The sequence below is a fragment of the Nipponia nippon genome, unplaced genomic scaffold (assembly GCF_047370975.1).
Source record: "Nipponia nippon isolate SJK-2023a ecotype South Korea unplaced genomic scaffold, ASM4737097v1 scaffold_4, whole genome shotgun sequence".
Taxonomy (NCBI): domain Eukaryota; kingdom Metazoa; phylum Chordata; class Aves; order Pelecaniformes; family Threskiornithidae; genus Nipponia; species Nipponia nippon.
In genome coordinates this window covers 17,966,310-17,985,642 of record NW_028262358.1, presented here as the reverse complement: position 1 = coordinate 17,985,642, position 19,333 = coordinate 17,966,310, and the positions used below count along the sequence as shown (strand labels likewise).

General features: G+C 46.0%; 1 protein-coding gene across 1 annotated transcript in view; it reads left to right on the top strand.

Moving 5' to 3' along the window:
* ALK (ALK receptor tyrosine kinase) overlaps positions 1 to 19,044 on the top strand; it is a 233,931-nt gene extending 214,887 nt beyond the window's left edge. Inside the window, exons 20-29 of the mRNA XM_087774317.1 lie at positions 1,011 to 1,197; positions 3,429 to 3,519; positions 4,455 to 4,519; positions 5,429 to 5,558; positions 11,221 to 11,318; positions 12,417 to 12,509; positions 14,244 to 14,345; positions 15,579 to 15,713; positions 16,289 to 16,379; positions 17,695 to 19,044. Of these exons, the coding sequence (XP_087630443.1) occupies positions 1,011 to 1,197; positions 3,429 to 3,519; positions 4,455 to 4,519; positions 5,429 to 5,558; positions 11,221 to 11,318; positions 12,417 to 12,509; positions 14,244 to 14,345; positions 15,579 to 15,713; positions 16,289 to 16,379; positions 17,695 to 18,399 (1,697 nt within the window). The 3' untranslated portion in view covers positions 18,400 to 19,044. The remainder of the gene's footprint in view (positions 1 to 1,010; positions 1,198 to 3,428; positions 3,520 to 4,454; positions 4,520 to 5,428; positions 5,559 to 11,220; positions 11,319 to 12,416; positions 12,510 to 14,243; positions 14,346 to 15,578; positions 15,714 to 16,288; positions 16,380 to 17,694) is intronic.
* The last annotated feature ends 289 nt before the right edge of the window (positions 19,045 to 19,333 follow it).

Here is a 19,333-nt window from a genome sequence, read left to right as displayed (position 1 = left end):
TTAAAATTACTAATTACTTCTCAGAGAGTGGAAGAGTAATCCTCTTTCCGTCCAACTGGCCTATCATTGCCATCTCAGGAAAGAGCAGTGATTTAAAAAATCAAAGTAAAAGCAATGAGGAGGAAAATGGAGGACAGGACGGGTTTGTGGATAGGTCATTACATCTGTCTGCCTTTGCGAGTGCATGTTTACTCCTTAAATTCTTCCCCTGAGCAACATCTGCTGGAGAAGATGCAATAGCTATTACCGTCACAGTCTTTGGGCTCAATCCAGCTCTCACAGAAATCAATAGTAAGGGTAATAGTGGTTTAACCTGCTCACGATTGGCGTCTTGCTTTGAAAAAAATACTGCAATATCAATTATTATTTCAAGAAATACCCACAGGATGTCTTCTTTCAAGGTGTGATTTCTCATGACGTTTCAGAAGCATCAGTGAAGTGATTCAAGGAATATGACACTACCATAAACTGATTTCAAATTTAGTCCAACTCTGTCGTTTAGAAATAGAAGTTGTTTTGCAAAATGAGCTAGTTTTATGTACAATGTGTTATTCTGAGCTAACAGTTTAGTCTATCCATTTTGAACAATCTGATGCAATAATTAATTTCAGAATTTAGTCACCTGTACATGATTTAGGAAAGTTGGTTATACCCCGACTCCCTAAAGTTTGGAACTGGACTCATACTTGGAAGGTCTGAATAGAACAAAACAAAAACCTCAGAACTGTGAAATCAGAGATCTCTGCAAGTGAAATTCATTTTACTTTTTCCAAACAGTTCATGAGCAAGCCTGCTTCTTCATAAGATGTGTAAATCAAAGGTTCCTGGATAACTTCAGATTCCATTTTCTATCTATAATTATTTGAATACAGAAATATGATGGTGTCGCTGTCTAGTTTGATTCATTGAAATTTGGCCACACAGTGAATTCCAGTGAGACGTGCTGCACGGCTGCTGTCTTGTTCCAAAGTCAATCTGTGTCTCTGGTTTACTGTGTTCTCCATATTTAGTATATCGTCGGAAGCACCAGGAGCTACAAGCCATGCAGATGGAGTTACAGAGCCCAGAATATAAGCTGAGCAAGCTGCGTACCTCCACTATCATGACAGACTACAATCCCAACTACTGCTTTGCAGGAAAGACCACATCCATTAGTGATCTCAAAGAGGTGCCTCGAAAAAACATCTCCCTCATCCGGTAAATTCGTCTTTGCCTTCCCCGTGCTTCACACTATACACTCATGCTGGCTCACTTACACAGATGTGAACTCATGTCTTTGTGCAGGCATGTACAAGTTCTCATGCACTTTTAGACTCATGCCCCTTTTCATAAGAAATATGTAAAGGTGCAGTAGTTAGGTTGGTGTGGAGGGGACTAGACTTTGGCAGTCTCCTTGACCTTTTACAGGTGCAGTGTTAATCTTCTGGGATTATGAGAGGAACTGAAAGAGTCATCACCAGTAATTCAGACATATCTTTTGCAGACTGTGCCTGAATGGCCCATTTCCAGTATTAAAAGATGAAATACTGGGAAGGCTGAGGCTTGCAGGAGGCTCTTTTAAAGTCTTTGATGGGATCTTTGGTAAAGACAATGACATCCTTAAGTACAATAGCAGGAAAAGCAATGGGTTTGAGACTGCCAGTCAGTATTAAAAAGACAGGAATACACAATAGTCATGTCTAGATCAGAACTTCTGGAAAGTTCAAAATAGTCTCTTAAGAAAAACCTGAAAATTCAGAGGTCTTTCCCACCTTGCTCTACTGCAGGATGCAGTGCATGCCACTTGTGAATGTGACATTACCCTTGTACCATGCAGTTTTACACAAAAAGCCAAGCAGTGGAAGCAGGAGAGCTTGGAAGACTAGGGAGCTTACAGTGCTAAAAAAGATAATGCTGAGAGTCTATGCAGTCTGCAATGTTTTGCTGTCTCATATCTCATTCCCCCTTACCTGCACATCTTGCTGGTCTGCACCTGGAATTTTCCAGTGTACCCTGTGCTGCTGCTGCCTTTGTCACTTGGGCTCTGAAAAGATTTTTGAAGTGTGGCAAGCTGCAGAGAGCAGAGGATACAGCTGGGAATTGATAAGGGCAGGGAAGGTTGGCTTTTTGAGAGGAGGGTGAGTTATGAGCTGTAGAGATCTGTTTTATACCCTCAGTTTGTAATAAGTTGGTCAGGCTTAGCCAAGAATAGTGTCTCAAGCTGATACCTACAAAAGGTTATTAAAAGAAGTGGTTGAGTCACAGGCAACGCAAGTCCTCACTGTGGTTTCACTGCCTAGACTGGTCTTTATCTTGGGAAAACTACAGGCAGAGCTTATGCAACAGCAGAGCAGATTGCCTTTAGCAGCACCTGTTTGAACAGACAGAAGGGCAACAGCCCATGCAAAAACAGTCCACTGATAGACCAGAGAACAGAATCAGTGCGGCTCTCAGGCCAAACCTGGCTCTACCAGGAAAGTGCGTGTTGTAGAAGAGAGCCTTATTGAGAGCCTTTTACCCGAAACAAGATGCAGGAATGTCCCTTAGAGGCTCAAACTACTACTGCCCAATGTGCAGCCCGTGCAGGATTAAGAGGGACTCAGGATTTGGGATGCAGCCTCATTCTCTGCCGGAGTTTGCTATGTAATTATGACCTGCCACCTATGTGGTATAGCTATTGTTGTAGCAGTTGACTTAATGTTAAGTGAGTGAAGACTGAATAGACAAGTATGCAAAATCTGTATCACAAGGAATAGGACAGGATCTGTTGTGTGATTACTTTAATTCCTTTCTCTTTTTCTTGTATCCTTCTTCAAAATAAAACCGTAAATTTTATAATATGATCAGTGCCAGAAACAATTCTGAGCACAAATTCCTAGAGCCGAGTGCTTTACGAAGCACTATCATCACCATTTACTGGCTAAGGTACTTACCCAGAATCACAAAATAAATCAGGAAAAGATACTTGGTTTAGAATTCAGGTCCTTTGAGAACCATTGTGCTTCCTAGTTTCTTGTTCAATGTTTTCTTTAATGGTGATGCATAAACATCATGGGAACTGTTAATGTGTTTAGGGTGTGGGAACACCAAGACTTAAGACCTATCTTTATTGGCCTGTTTTGGAGCACCCATCACTAGAGCACTGACACCAAAGCCATAGAAGAGTGCTATCCATTACACACTGCAGTGCTAGCAGCTTGATTTCACTGGGAACTGTTCGCTTTTGAGGATTGCTTTCCGTACCAATTAAATACATTGTAGGTCCAGGAAAGATCACATCAAGGTCTGGTCCCGTGCATAGTGTGAGAAGTGGTATCATCAGTGTCAATATCCAGTTCTCCCTGTTTCACTAACATGAAAATTGTGAGCCCATTCTGTGAGCTGTGACCACAGTGTTATAATGTGTGTTCTCTGTAGTAAAACCTTCTTGTCTTCTCTGGTCTGTCCAGGGGTTTGGGCCACGGAGCCTTTGGTGAGGTATATGAAGGTCAGGTGGCAGGGATCCCCAGCGACCCCACTCCCTTGCAGGTGGCTGTGAAAGTAAGTGACAGTGTATGAGTTATCATGATGGTTTCATGCACCTTTCACCCCAGAGTCCCAATGCGTTATAAAAATGAAGATGAATTAAGCGTTACTATAGTACTGAAGGATGTGGCTAGAAAGGTTGCTGCTCTTGCAACACTTCAATCCATCATAGCGATGGTACAGCTTGTAGCATATGGGCTTGTGAGACTATTAAAAGAGGTCTGTAAGTAGTAAATAGGCAAAGATTTCCCATACAGCTGCAGTAGACTGCAGGTATGAGAAATAGATCCATCTTCTGTCCATCCTCCACGTGCTACACCTGGTGTGGTCATCTGTCCAAAGCCTTTGAGTCAGAGGCCAAAAGTCTGTGAATAGGCCAAGAGCAGCTGACACATACATCAAAGAGCCTGCAGGTAGGAGATGGCTGGTTTTCCAAGGATCTCACCACTCCATTACAGGATGGATATGCACTGGATATGAAGCTAAATCCTAAGAGACCCTGATATGGTTCTCCAGGCCTTCAGCAGCCTAGCTGGCTTGTTTTCTCCAAGGTTACATAGCAGCACAGTCCTACTGCTGGTTATAGTTCATAGTCTTGCTGGGAGGTAGGAGTACTGAACTGTCAGAGAGCTCAGGAACTGTGGTCTCCTTCCTTGTCCTCTATACAGCAGAGTCCCATATATTGAGCACTGTTCCCTGTGCGCTCTGGGCTATTCTCTTTGCTGGGAGGAGGATGACGGTGGCGTTGATGGGCCATGTGTTCTGATCTTTACCTTTCAACAGGCTTCACAGTCTAGTTTAGTAAGGGTCTAGCTGTTATCTTAGAGTGAGGTTTCTTTTAGAGAAACAAGGATTGCTGCAAACAATGTTAGTGCTTTTGATTGTGCCAGGTGTTCTACATCTGTAAGTTTAAATATCTTCTCCTTGTAAACTTTTTCTTTCTTTTCCAGACATTGCCAGAAGTGTGTTCGGAGCAAGATGAGCTGGACTTCCTCATGGAAGCTCTCATTATTAGGTGTGTATGAATAAGATGAACAGCACTTGTGTAGGCTTGCAAAGCCCAGCACTGTAAAGAAGACAGGTGCTTTGAGAGGTGATGTCGACGCAACACATCTATACAGTAGTTTTAGCGCATGGCTGTCAGTATTTTACAAAGAGGACAGGCATTACCATCCTTTTCTGTTCTTCTTAAAAATGAAGAGGCACCAGATAATTAAGGGCTAAATTTTCAAGAGGGTCCGTGCTGGTTTTCATTATCCAAAGTTAAAATCTTTAGGCCCAGTTTCCAGAATTCATAATAGGATCCTTTGGTTTCTCTTAGAGACGAGAACATAAGGTAGAAACAAACCTTAGGAGATTGGGTTTGACTAGTCAAAACTAACAGATGGCATTGACTTAATGCTGCTGTCATGTCACATGTCAGTGACTGAGTCCTAGAATCCATGGAAGTAGTTTCCCATCACATTGAGGTCTGGAGAAATAAGGAAGTATTAGAGACCAGACCTTGAGGAGTATTCCCTACGTAAGCAGATCCTTGTGTCAGTATGTTATCTGGAACAACTCTGCCCTAGCCTAGCTTCTGCCCCTTGGATAGGGAAATTAGGAGCAGAGTTTTCTCTGTTATCAGACATTCTCTGCTTCCTGTGGCCCACAAGTCTTCCTGTAGCCCCAAAAGGCTGCGGAATATAGGAAGAGGAAAAGCAGCCAAAAGCCACTCGTTCCCCACCTCTGTTTCTGCACTATGCAGACAGACAGAGTGCAGGAGTAGCGCTTTAGCTTTATCCAGTTACCCTACCTTTGAGATTTGTTACTTTCTGGGGAAAAAAAACCAAACATTCCCCATAGCAAAACATTTTGATTCTTTTCTGCAATTGTGCTTTTTCGATCAAAGTTGCTCCATAATTGAGTCTCCCTGTCTCCACAGCAAGTTCAACCACCAGAATATTGTGCGCTGTATCGGGGTGAGCTTGCAGGCACTGCCCCGTTTCATCCTGCTAGAGCTCATGGCTGGAGGTGACCTGAAATCGTTCCTGAGAGAGACACGGCCTAGACCGGTAAGAAGAGAGAAAATTGAATTTTACTTAGTAAGCCGCTGCCACAAGGCAAATACATGACTATAAAAGAGCTGATCCATGCAGCTACTATTTCCCAGCATTTTAGAGGGTTAGAAAATTTCTGTTGCTAAAAGACCACTGTGGGGGCAGGGCACGGACACAGATGTATAGGAAACAGGTGCTGCTGGGGTTATGCAGAGGTGCCTCACCCTTGGACTTTGCTAGATAGCTTTGCAGATAGTATCTAAAGAAAGAAAAAAATCAAAATTTAAAAAAAAAGTTAAACTCTACTCTTACCTTCCTCATACCAGCTGGGAGCGGATTGAGGGGAAGCGTTGAGCTACTAATGATAAATCCGTCACTTAAACTGCTGATCAGGCGCATTTCTGTGGATATCTGTCGGTGCAAGTTTGACATAGGCAAGGAGAGGATCCGGCCTGGAGCTGTTGACTTAATAGCAAATATCTTTAGTCCGGGGTTTTAAAGATTTTCCCACTGAAATCAGCATCAGTAGGAAATGACAGTCAGTTAGAAATGTGTGAGAAATAAATTGCAGCTTCTAGAGAGGAATTGGTATTTCAGAAGAATAAAGTTTGCTCTGAGTCTCTGGGTCAGAAAGGCACCCAGATGTTGTTGAAATTTAGCACCAGGGCCCAGCTTCATACTTTGTCTCTACATTTCTTTGACACAGGACAAAATGCTGGATTTTATCAGTACAAGAGAGACACAAATTGGGTCTAACAGATATAAATAAGATTCTTCCTTGAGGCATCTGGAAACAGATTGATTTTGTTTTTTTTTTCCTTGCAGTCTGGTTTTCAGACATATAAAACGGTCTGCATTGCTCAGGAGCACCGCAGTCTTGGATAGGTTGCAATAAAGTGGCTCCTGCCTGGATAAGAAGGCTAAACACCCAGAAAGTCAAGATGTTTGAAATCTGAGCAAGCAATCTTTATAAATAGAAGTTGGTTTTCTGTAGCACCTAGAGATGCTCTTTTCAGTTCATACAAATGGGCTGAACTTGGTGGTAGGTGAATGGGGGAATTCATGTTTTGCAGTGTGGGCTCTGCTCTCACCTGGTGCAGAGCAAAATGGCATGGTCAAGGTATGCTGCCTGGTAGGTGCTTTTTTCAAAACTGCTAGGACAAGCTGTGCTACATATGTGAAGTGGCAGGTGAAGCAGGATGGTGTAGGGCAAGGGCATCCATCACTTTGCAATAGAAGCGTCTTTTTGGCTTGTTAAATTAGAGAGAGAAGCCAGCTCAGTAATGATCAGGATCTTGTGAGGAAGCACCAAGAACATTAGTCCTGAACAGCAGGAATTTTTACCTACTTGCAGTAAAATGAACGAGTTGCTTCTGTGGATGAAAAGCCCTTAATCTTTATAGGATGCAGTTATGGGAGGCTTCTGATGAGGGGTTTCTTTCTGTTTGCCCCTACCCCAGTCATGAGTTCCTCCTTGCATGCCAGGGCTTCCATTTCTGTTAGCAGTAGCTCTGTGCAACCCCTGTGAAAAGCTAATGTCAGAAGAGGTGGATGGTTCACTCCAGGCACAGCGTACATTACCTCCTTGGTATTTCTCTTTCTGCCTTCACAGTCTCTCCTTCCTTTCCTCTTCTTTCCTTGTCTTTCCTGACCTGTTTGAGGTTATCTGAGACTGACCGTAACTACTGCTACACACAGCACCTTGAAGATCCTCCCCTGTTCCTGCATTTAACTTGCTGAAGCAGACCTGGGACTGATGCTTCTGTTTTCTGCTCTGTCCCATGCCTGTCACGCTTTGGGAAAGCAGATGGGCAGTTGCAAGCTGGAACTGATTCAGGAAAAGTTTCCAGTCCCTCTTTAACAGTTGGGTGAATGTGGACAGCGTGACTGTGTGCAGACACAGATCCTCACATTTCTGCTCCACTTTTATTACCTTCCTTCCCCTTGCCTTGCCCCACTTCTGCTACCATCCCATGTGGCGGCTGCCTGGTGAGAATGACAGGGTAATTCAGTGTCTGGCTGCCGGGGCAGCTTCTGAGGGGCTAATGGCACCTGTGAGTGCCAAGAAATCAGCCGCTGGTGCACGCGTTTGACTGCTGGCTCAGAAACTATGAGGCTAGGGGACTGACTGATGAGAGATGAGATGTGTGCAGGGCATTGTGCTCTGTGAAATATGGGATCCAGCTGTGGAAGTGGATTTACCCGCTGCATACACTTGAGGTGTGACAGAGTCTCTGTACGTAAGGCCCGTGGCTCAGTACTGCTGCATGTATCTTTGCACTGCTCTTAATGAACCCTGAGCTGCATTGTTCCTCCTGTGGCTCATTCAAGGAAGACAGGCAGAAGGCAGGCATAGCAGACTGGACGGCTAGGTTTCCAGGCCCATTAAAGGAAAGGAAAGACAAGGAACAGTGCAGAGTAAACAGGCTTCAATGAGCTTTGCTTCCAACGGGAATTAACTGAACGCACAAGACCTAGCTGACTGACTCAGTAACAGAGGTGCACTGCTTACTGTGCAATAAGCACTGTATGAATTACTGTTGTCATTTCCCGTTTTTTTTTTCCAGTTTTGTATTTTCCGGCTGATTTCCTTACTACCTTGTCTTTCCCACCTACTTCTGCTTTCAGCCTGATTGCAAAAGAGAGGTTTCCCTGTTCGTTCTCTACCTTCAGTTGCTCTCCCCAGTCCCCTGCCAGTAACTTCGAAATCATTTGCCAGTTTCAGTCAAATTTAATAGAGGTGTGAGAAGCATTAACTTGGCACTAATTCCAAGGCCTCAGGAAAGAGAAAGCACCACGCTAGAGCGACCACTCAGCAAAACAGTTGTCTTGTTTGGCTTGCCACTGGCCAGCGAGAACCTGTGTGACTTGGAGCAAGACACACGCAGCATGCTGCCGTGCACTCAGCCACCAAAAAGCATGGAAAGGAGCAGAGGGAACGGTGGAGGAGAAGGTGAAGCAAGGGCAGGGGAAACGTAAGATATTGCGAGGGACATGAAATGGGAAGCTAGAAGTACCGCAAGAGGTACCGGGACATGGGATCCGTCTGAATGGGAAATCAAGATGCTGCCAGCACAGGTTATTGCATGTTGGTCGTCTGTGTTCTTCATGTAAATAATGAAAGCAATGTTCAGCCAACACATAATGATTTTTCTGGACTCTAAGCAAGAATGATCATGTGTAAGCCAAATGTTCATCCAACATCACTGATACAATACCAGCGACTCTTGTGGAATATTGTCAGTTTATGCCAGCCAGGTCTACTCCATAAGCTTCAGATTCATACTTCTCCATGGGTCCAGCGTTTACAGCCCTGAAGGGTTTCTGTGTTCCATTTCTAATAAAGTTTCACATCTATCACAGGATTACCCCTTCCCCCTCATCTGGAGAGAGGCAGTTTGGTAGCTGCAGAGACACCTGGAATCAGAGCCTTCGCTCATTATGAGTGTTGCAGAATTGTCCGTTCTGGGAAGTTCAGTGCTGATCTTTCTCACACACAGCACGGCAATCAAAGAACAGCTCTGGAAGATAAATCGTATACGGATAAATGATTCCCCTCCTTTGTGTTGTGCAGCCTGTTGCACAGAGCAGTGATTACACTGAACAATACACAGAATTTCATTCACCTTTAGCAAGATTCAGCCTCACTGGGGGAGGTGTCACACCAGCGCTTCCAAGTGTGCCCTCTGCTCTGAGCAGCAGTGCATTGCAGCTGGCGTTGTCCATTCATCTGGGGAGCAGAAGCTGTAAAGTGAATCCTTTGGTGTCTCAAGGCTGCTCCCCTTGCAAAATGAATCCCAAACCTCCATTTTTCAAACAAATTACGTGGCTAAATTGTCCTTGGCTGGGCAGTCACATCTGTTTTAGGACTGTATTTAGCGAAATAAAAGGTGGAAGGAATTCATCCAAGGAGGGGAAGGAAGGGAGAAAAAGGGAAAAAGAAAAAAAAGCTATGCTGTTCAAATCAGCTTGTGGCTTCAGCCTACTGACTGCCTTGCAGTATAGCTCAAGTCTGGAATCGATTGTACAGTAAAGAAGAACCAGGCTTTTTACTCGGTTTTCACTTCAGGTTTCTGACCCTTGCTCAGAAGAGGAGGGAATGGGTAGATCGAGATATTCACTTCCCTTTGGTTATGCCCTGAAAGGGAAAAAGAAAGCATCTGCATCCTTTCTTACTGTAGCCATCTTGTGTAGCTGGTGAGTCACTTTAACTCACAGAGGGAAAAAAGATTATTCCCCCCTCCCCACAAAAGAGGCGGCCAGGGGGAGAGGCTTTTTGTTTTCAGGAAATGGGTTACTCTACAAAAAAGAAAGGTTTAGGGGGAGATGCAGTCTGGTGTTTTAAAGAATCAGTTAAGTACATATATGCAATGAACTATGCTGCGTAAATAATAAAATATAGGCAGGTGATACATAGTCACAAACGATTTTGTTTTATGGCACCGCACTGAAAAAAACAGGCTTTGTTCACAGAGAGATGCAGCATTTTTCAGTTATTTCATTAGTCAGGTCTTGAGGCCAGCTTTTTTCTAATCTCTTCAGAAGACATTAAGACTTTTTTAGGTTTTAGCAGCCAATGCTCAGTGTTTAACTACTGGCTGCTGCCTGCTGCAGAGCCTGGACTTATTTCCAGTCCTGGTTAGCAGTGGTTTGGATCAGGTGGGATGGCCAGCACAGCACCGCATCAGTCTGGAGATATGTTTCATCACAACAGACGGGCTGACAGAGCCAGCAGGCCCTGTCGCTGGAGAACCGTGCTGGTTTGTGCGTCAGTGGGAGAGACCCACGGGCAGGTGTGCCTTTTGGGCACAATGGTAGGTGTCGTAAGAGAGAGCTAGAAGGTGGGATAGGCTTGTTTGGTCCAATAACTAGGGCCACAGATAAACACTTAGCTAGCAAATGGCTACTCTGGAATAAGCAGTCATTGCCACCCAGTTGTTTGTCATCACCCTGCTGGCAGCAGTGATTGCCTCCTCCCCCACAGGACTGGCCGCAGGGATCACTGATTCACACCTCAGTGCAGAAGCTGATGGTTTGGCTCCAGAGGCCAGCAAACGCGAGCTGGTGCTAAGCATGCCCTTTTCACTAAAGCATCTGGCTCCTGCTGGCAAGGGCTGTGGACTTCGTCAGAGGGGTAGGAACAAGGAGTTGGCAGCCTTAGTCTTCCATAGCCGTTGGCTACGCAAACCTGTGTCAGTGCTCTGAGGGGCAAGATAAAACCTACACAGATGTGGAGGAGGGAAAGAGCAAATGTGACTCATGCCATTATACAAAATGTCATTCTCATTGTTCAAGGTGACTTTAGAGAGGAGCTGGCAATAATACAAAGAAACTGAGTGAGGACCAGTTCAGTTTTCAGATCTTCTCAAAAATCATGCTGAAAATTCAGAAGCGTCTCCCATGAGAACTGGGGGAAATTCTTACAGGGGCATCCCAATGGAGCTGGAAAGTGGGATCCAGCTGTTCCAATTCTGTCCCTGGGATTTGTACGACAATCGTGCCTGCACATCCTTTGCGTAGTTCATGGATATGAACTCTCTCTTGCGCATTTTTGTAATCCCTTTGTGTATTAACATCTGAGCTACGGCACTTGTTGGAGAGTTCCCAGCGCTGTATCAGTGACAAATGATGCCATGTTCTTGCTTTTAACCCACGTTTGTCCCTTGTCTTTTGGTAGAATCAGCCCTCCTCCCTTTCCATGCTGGACTTGCTCCACGTGGCTCGTGACATTGCTTGTGGGTGTCAGTACCTGGAGGAGAACCACTTCATTCACAGGTAGGTGAATACGTCTGTGTCAGCATGGGCACGACTTGCATACAGGCCAGCACAGACTCGTAATGCCCTGCTTGATATGTTTATGTCCTGCTGCACTCTAGTGGCTGGATACCTTTAAAGAAGGTAGATATAAAATCAGAATAATAGAAGCAATTAACAGAAATGCTGCTATAAATCAGGTTCCAGAGATCTGTAGTTTTACCAAAGATCCTGAGCTCTGTCTCAGTGCCTGCACGTGCGCAGCCTGTTTGGTTACTCTGCAAATGGAAACACAGTCTCGTGACAGCAGTCTTCAAAGCTCTGCCCGTCATGAATTTTGCTTGGTGCCTTTCTGCTCGTTCTGGAACCCTTTTCTTCTCCCTCTTGAAGAATGGCTGTACAAGTACAGCCAGAAGTGCAACACCTTGTGACTATTTTTATCTGCTCCTGCAGAACAGGGTGTTTGGCAAGTGTCTAAAATTCTGCCCATTGAGTAAAGTTGAGTAGAAAGAGGTTGTAGTTTACTCTTCTGAAAGAGTTGCCCACAAAGTATGCCACCATGTTACTCAGATCTCAAGGTTTACTTCAGCCCAGCAGAGGTGGAGCTGGAGCTTTACCTGCATACACAAATTCAGGCCCATACCTTCAGTCTTCAGAGTAACACCTGCACATTGTTGTTCTTCCTATCTCTGATAGTATGACACCTGTTTGACAATATTTGAACAAGCACACTAGGAAGAGGGCAGTGGATCGTTCCCCAGAGAACTTAATGTTGGGACTGATACATAGCTGAAATCAGCCCCACTGCTTGCAACTCCTTAAAGGCTTAAAAATAGCTCCTGGGGTGAAGGGAGGCTCATAGGAGGCCCATCCTTTCAGCTGGAAGATGTTACGTGAAGTGTAAATAGGAAATGTTAAAGAGCAGAACTGCTCCTGCTGTTGGGCTAGAATGGGATTTGGGACATCACTAGTTATCCAGAAACACTGACTCTTCTGGCTGTTGTGGGCTCTCTGCAGCTCAGGAAAGTAGGTACTATTTGTTTTCTTTTTGGCTTGCAAAATTGTTGAATGATTAAGTGGTCCTTCTCTTTCTGTTGCTTTTCTTCCCTTTCCTTGTAGGGATATTGCTGCCAGAAACTGCCTCCTTACCTGTCGAGGGCCTGGGAGAGTGGCTAAAATTGGAGACTTTGGAATGGCCCGGGATATATACAGGTAGCAGAGCTAAGCCCAGGGTATCTGCAAGTGGAAGCTCGCTAAAATGAGGGAGGAGCAGTGTTTGTGCAGGAGAGCAGGCTGGTGTGCTGCTCTGCATAACCCTAGCAAGGCGAGAGTGGAGAGATCCCACCCTGATGTATCCCAGCTAATGCTTTTTTTGGTGTTTGCCTTCACCTGCAGTTCAACTGTGCTCTGGAGACTTTTCCCACTCCTGACAGCTTTCTTCTGGGTAATGAAGTCTGATGGTCATGGAAGGCGTTTTTCCTCCCTCTTGTACTCTGTCCTCAGTTTCTTGTCTTTACTTTCTCCACACTGAATGGCATTGATGTGCCCTTTTGTTTTGTGGTCCCAAATCATTCTGAGTTTAATCTCTCTCCTTGATACTACCCCTGCCCCTTTGGTTTGGTGTCATCAGTAAATCTCCTCAATTTACTGCGGATAAAGGAGGAAGGTGCAGAGGAAGGTCAGGAAAATGTAATCACCCGAACTGGAATTCAGCCAGGACGCAGGGTTAACTACTCTGCTCTTGCAAGAAGTGCCAGGAAATCTTTAATGACCACAAGCAGTCAGGGCTGCAGCTTGATATCTCATCTTCCAGATAGCACCTCCAGAAGTGCAGCACCATATCCTGCTGTGCCAAGGAATTGATTTGCCTCTGACTCTGAAGAAGGAATGCCTTGTACTCAGTCACCTGCACTGTTTATTCCAGTGCCTTGCCTTCTTTTTTCGTGCTTGGGGATTCTCCTGTGCAATTACTAAGCCAGGCCTGGCTCTGCTTAGCTTGAGATCTGACAGCATCACAGCCTGAGGTGGTGCAAACAGAGTGCTACCTTCAAAAACCCAAGTGTACCAGAGCTGCTTTTTTTTTTTTTTGCCTCCTCTCTCTCCCTTCACAAAGAGCCCCCGCTCTGCCCCACTGTCAGATGGGACTTTGCTGGGACAAAGTAGCATCTGTCACACTCACACAATCGGCAGAACTGACTGCCAAGATGAACGCTTTGGTGCTGAGTTTTCAAAGGTGCCTTTGAAGTCTGCACAGGTTTCTGCGTCCAGGAATATCCTTTGGATGCTCAGGCTGTGTAGTTACGAACAGCGATACCAGCTTGCATGAGCAGCCTCCTGCAGCTGCCAGCGCAGGATTTGGGGCTTGTAAGTTTTATTTTAAATGATGATGGCACTAAAGGACTGATGTAATTCCTGTCTCAGGAGCACGGGAGGTGGTTTTTGTACTGCTGCCCCAGCTCTAATGGCCAAGCATCCTCCTCATCAAGCTCCTCGTTCTTATAAAGGTTTTGGATTTCACTTGCAGAGCTTTAGACTGGGTGCGTATAGGACAGGCTTTGTTTATTTTTGGTGAGGATGCTCAAGGTGACCACGTGTGAGGTGAGGTGGAGACCTTGCTGTGGCTGAAGAGTGCAGGAGGATGGCTCTGCCAGCAGCAGTTTACTGTGTGAGTAATTCACTAGGAGTATGCACACAGGTAAGGATAACTTGGGTTCACCAGATCAGGCCTAAAGCGAGGGAAATTGGAGCAGTTCTTCCATGGTCTGCCCATTTCCACTATTTCTGTGAGAAGGAACAGGTCTCTCCAGCATTTTCTCTGCCATGCTCTTTCGCCTAAATTAGTCTCTCCTCTGGCTCATAATTTTAGTATTTGTCACTATAAAAATCCCAAATTAATGGCATTTTCTGAATTCTTGGCTGACTCCTGGTTTTGTTTATTCTTTGCAGAGCCAGCTACTATCGGAAGGGTGGGTGTGCAATGTTGCCCGTCAAATGGATGCCTCCTGAGGCTTTCATGGAAGGGATATTCACATCAAAAACAGATACATGGTGCGCTTACTTTCCTTCTCTGTCTGATCTGTCTGTCTGTGTTGTAACCCCTTTTGTAAAGTGTGAATATTTTGTAAGAAACACATGTTCTTGTTCATTTATCCTTTCCTAAAAAGACAAGCTGGGTCTTTCAGAGCCAGTAATCTTGGAGGAGACAAGGGAAGAGAAAGATCAGACCTGTGCAAAGGCGAGTGCTGCTGGGGAGGTGAGCAGGCAGGGAACGGGAGCTGAGGCAGATGCAGGTGCTGCTTTGCTACTACAAGGAAGAAAGCATTAGTTCTACACTGAGGAAGGCAGCACGGGAGACTGCAGGCAGGATCCATCCTGGCCGTGAGGGAGAAGGGCATGATGTATTGCCGCTTTCATGTTTCTCCTGGCCTGCAGCAGCACTGTAAGGCCTTGAGTTGCTGGTGGCCAGAGGAGGGGGAGGGAAATTGGGTGAGCAGGAGGCAAGAGCTCGGGACGTGTGTGGAGGGGAAGAGGCTGGCAGTCAGGACACAGCTCCTGAGCAAGCCCCAGCAGAGGGGTGGAGGTACACTCTCTCATACAGCTGAGCTGCTGCCTGTCTCGGCACCAAGCTATGCTGCACATAGCTCTTTGCAATTTTAATCAACAGGGTCGTGATTTCCAAGCCAGCTAACCAGACGAATGCTTTGGAGGGGGTCCTGTCCCAGCCATTGTCCCCAGGGCTTTGCAGGCCACACCACACGGGCCCAGGGCTGTGGTGTTAGCTAGGGAATGCTTTTATTGTACTCTGAGCTGCAGGTGGGGGCTACGGGGCTCAGAGCATGAGTGGGCATTCACTGGCATGTTATTTCACACAGGGTAGCTTATTCAAGAGAAAAAGTTTTTCATAAGTGAGCAGGCCACTGCTCCACTCAGTCCTGTCTCTAGCAGTGGCTTATGTCTCAGAAAAGTATAACCTGACTTTCACATTTGTTACATCTAGTTGAACAGTGCCGAGTACAAGGGCAAAGCAACCATATTTACTTACCTATATCGTAGACTTCACTCACTTAACAGTCAACTACCAGTATTCATTAAATGATTAAAAGTCCACCATTACAACTGTGCAGCTTATTTATGTCTGAATCCTGCAGCAGTGATTTCCACAAGCTGCCTGAGCACAAACTGCAAAGAGCAACGCTGACAGTACTGCACCTAAGGGCTTCGCCCCTCGGTGATGGTCGTTCCCATATCCTTCACTTTGTTTTCCTTCACTTCTGTATTCAGGTCCTTTGGCGTATTGCTCTGGGAGATATTCTCTTTGGGATACATGCCCTACCCTAGCAAAAGTAACCAGGAGGTTCTGGAGTTTGTCACCAATGGAGGAAGGATGGATCCACCTAAAAACTGCCCTGGCCCTGTGTATGAGATTTTAACTTTGATATATTCATGCAAATAAGTTTCTGTTTCAAATGCTGTTCTCTAGTCAAAAGTTAATGACTTTTAAGATTGATCTTATGGCTGATCTGCCTGATTGGACTTGAGTGCCAGTGACTTCTCTACTATTTAATTTTTCTGTGTTTTGGAGAATAATTCAGGGCCCCTTTGAGAAGTACTGGCCACTGCTTGTTTGGTCAAAGATGGTGCAATATTTCTGCGTCTTAGGTTAGCTGTGAAACTGCAAGTGCATAAGACTCTTCACAGGTAGGGAAAACTGGGCTCCGTTATCTGTAGCCCTGCCTACCTTTAGTGAATTGTCCAAGGGATTTTGGGTGGGTGAGTTATTTCTCTGATGTGCTGTGGATTTCACCCCACTGGTAGCCACATTTCAGTGGTTACCAGTACATCGGTCATCCGACTCTGGGGAAGGCAGAGCACTCTTAGTTACTAGAAGTCAGAGCGGTGATGCGTGCTTATAGTTTCTAAGCTGCAGTGACTAGCTGTTACGTACCAACAGGATCTGCCATTTATGAGCATCTCTTGTTCTGCTCTTTCAGTTATCGCATTATGACCCAGTGTTGGCAGCACCAGCCTGAAGACCGGCCAAATTTTGCCATAATCCTGGAGAGGATTGAGTACTGCACTCAGGTATCGTTGTTAATTCATCTCGAATGAGATGGGTGGAGAGGGTTCTTCTTGAGGAGCGGTCTAGGCAAGCCAGAACACGAGATGAGGAGGCAGTCAGCATTCCAGGGAGACTGATGTCAGCCTGGGACCAGTGGCTGGGATATTTGCCTCATCGGGTGCTTGAGCCTTCATGTCTTTCACTGCTGAAAGGCACAGGCTCACCCAAGCTTACACAGCTTTACAAATAGCAGACCTGTAGCTCTGCTTCTGCTTATAAAGGCACAGATTCCAACAAGCAAAAGAGCTAAGACAGGCCAGCACCCATACACACTTCATGGGCTTCGTGTCAGACATTCCATCACAGTGTTTTCCCTTAAGACATGGTCAGCAGGAATGGTCCTGGCTCAGAGCACCCTTTGCAGGTGGATTCTGCAGCTGTCAGCAATTTTCTGAATCTGACTATGCTGGGGAAGGCAGGTGGAGACAGCCATGCTAAAGGAGTGGGGATTCTAAGGCTAGGCAATGGGGAAAGGATGTGGCTGGCTTTCCAGGCTGGAATCTGATTTATTTATTTTTTGCCACCATTTTTAGCTTATGAGGAGTGGAGCAGTTTGGAAAACGTTTTGCTGCCTGCATCAGCACAGGCCTCTTGTGTGGCCTCACACAGTTATTTGCCTCAGTCCGTTTGTTTTCCCTTGCTGTTTGGGAGGCTTGGTCCATTTTTCATGTGTGTTTGGATCCTGGGATGGGGAGGCATTGTTTTCTGCTATCTGTGGCTTGCCATGGCATCTAGCAATAATCAAAGGTTGCCCAGATCACCACATTGTCTCTGTTTAATTTTCAAAACTGCTTAAATAGCTCAAAGCCGCAGTCCCTATGGATTCGGGCTTCAAGGGGTCTGCCAGTATTGCCTTCTCTCTGCATTCCCATTCCTCCCTTGTTGTGTGGAGGCAATACTTTCATGGCTGAAACTTTCTCAATATTATCTGAGAATGTTATGAACTTCAAGATGATATGGATTCCAAAACAACCTTCCCACAGGAAATTTGGCTGGACATAAAAAGTGGTTTTCATTGGTTTTGTGCCTCTGCTGTTCTGTGGTGAGTTTTAGGGTTGCCTTTTTTTAAAGAGTTTGATTTTAAGGGTATCCCATTGCATCTCCTGGCTAACTGCATTTTGTCAGCATCCTCTACACACGGAATGTGGGCTCTGGGTAGTGGGAACAATGCGCTGTGATCATAGTGTGACAGCTGTCAGATGCGTCGGGTTTTTAATCAAGTCCGAGTATGCATGATGGTAGCAGACACTGAGAAATTCTCATTGTTCTCTCCGGCAGGATCCAGATGTCATCAACACTGCTTTGCCAGTAGAATATGGCCCATCAGCTGAGGAGGAGGAGAAGGTAGCGATGCGTCCCGATGATCCAGAAGGAATTCCTCCTCTCTTGGTCTCCACACACCAAGACAGAAAGAATGACAAGCAAACTCTGCCATCACCACCACCCCTGCCGTCAGCCATCACTGCTGGAAAACCTCTAGGGAAAGTGGGAGCCTTGGAACCGCCAGTGCTGGGGAAGGTGCCGTCAGCCTCAGCGGGGGGACATATCAACATGGCCTATGCCCAGTCCAATCCCCCTTCTGAGCTGCACAAAAGCCGGGGATCCAGAAACAAGCCCACCAACCTCTGGAATCCAACCTATGGTTCCTGGTTTGCGGAGAAGCAGGCCAGCAAAAACAGTTCTCTGCTAGAGAAGGAGATGCCCGAGAGGGAGAATTTGGGACAGGAAGGAAACTGTATTGTAGGGCCCAACATTGTGACTGGCAGGCTGCCAGGCTCCTCCCTGCTATTAGAGCCATCTTCCCTAACAGCAAGCGTTAAAGAAGTGCCTCTCTTTAGGCTCCGCCACTTCCCCTGTGGGAATGTCAACTATGGATACCAACAGCAGGGCTTACCCTTGGAAGCCTCCACGCCACCCTGCGCTAGCAGTTACGAGGACCCCGTCCTTAGAAACAAGAGCCACATAACCCAGCAGGGGCTGTGAGAGCCCTCTACCCTCTTGACTTTTCCCCCTGTGGCCCCTGAGCCTTGAAGAGATGTCCTGTTACCCAATACACCACAAGCAAGGGATCTGACAGCAGTACCTTCCATTTTGTGCCAACTTGCTCCAAAAGTGCCACCCTCGAAGCTGTAATTTCAACTAACCCGAGAGGCTTCCAATCACCGGAGCCCCAATACAGTAGAAGAAACAAGGGGGAGGGAGGATACAGGAAACAGAGGTTACCTGCAAGGCCCAGCTGCTGTTGCATCAACTCATACGCATGGTTGTTGTCATGCCCTTCCTGTGAGCTTTTCTCAGTTGTGCGTTCTCTGCTTAAGTGTAAAGCCACGGCTCACTGCCTTGAGTGTTTCATGTCTGGGGTTTTCCGTGCCAAATTTGTGGTTGCTGTGGAACACCTGGAGATCTCCTGCAGCTGGCAGAGGTTATAGCGGGTTTGGGGAGAGCACCCTCTATCCAAACTATAAAAGGATACGACAGCGCCGAATGGTGACACAATGGCACATTCCCAAGTTGTGTTCCAGCTACAGTCCAGTCTTTGAAAGTCCTTGAATGCACAGCGTTTGTGGGGGTGTTGGCAGGGCAATAGAAAAACACTGGTCATACTGCATCGCTTGAACGAGAGAGGGAAGGAAGCATAGAGGATGGGTGGAGATGCTATGAGGCATTCGGAGGGGGGGGGGGGGGTTGCTGGGTTTTTTGTTTTGTTTTCTTTTTCACTGTGCTTAAGCTCTAAAACTGAGTAAAGCCCTTTAAAATTCCCCGTCCTACAAACGTAGGCATGTCTTTCATCAGGAACTTGTGCGTGTCAAGTGGAACCAAGGTGAAGTTCTAAAGGACCATGGTCATGAGAGAGACTTTCACCATGCCCTGAAAATGGACAGCCACCTGCATACCTCAGAGGTTTGCAATAGCCTGT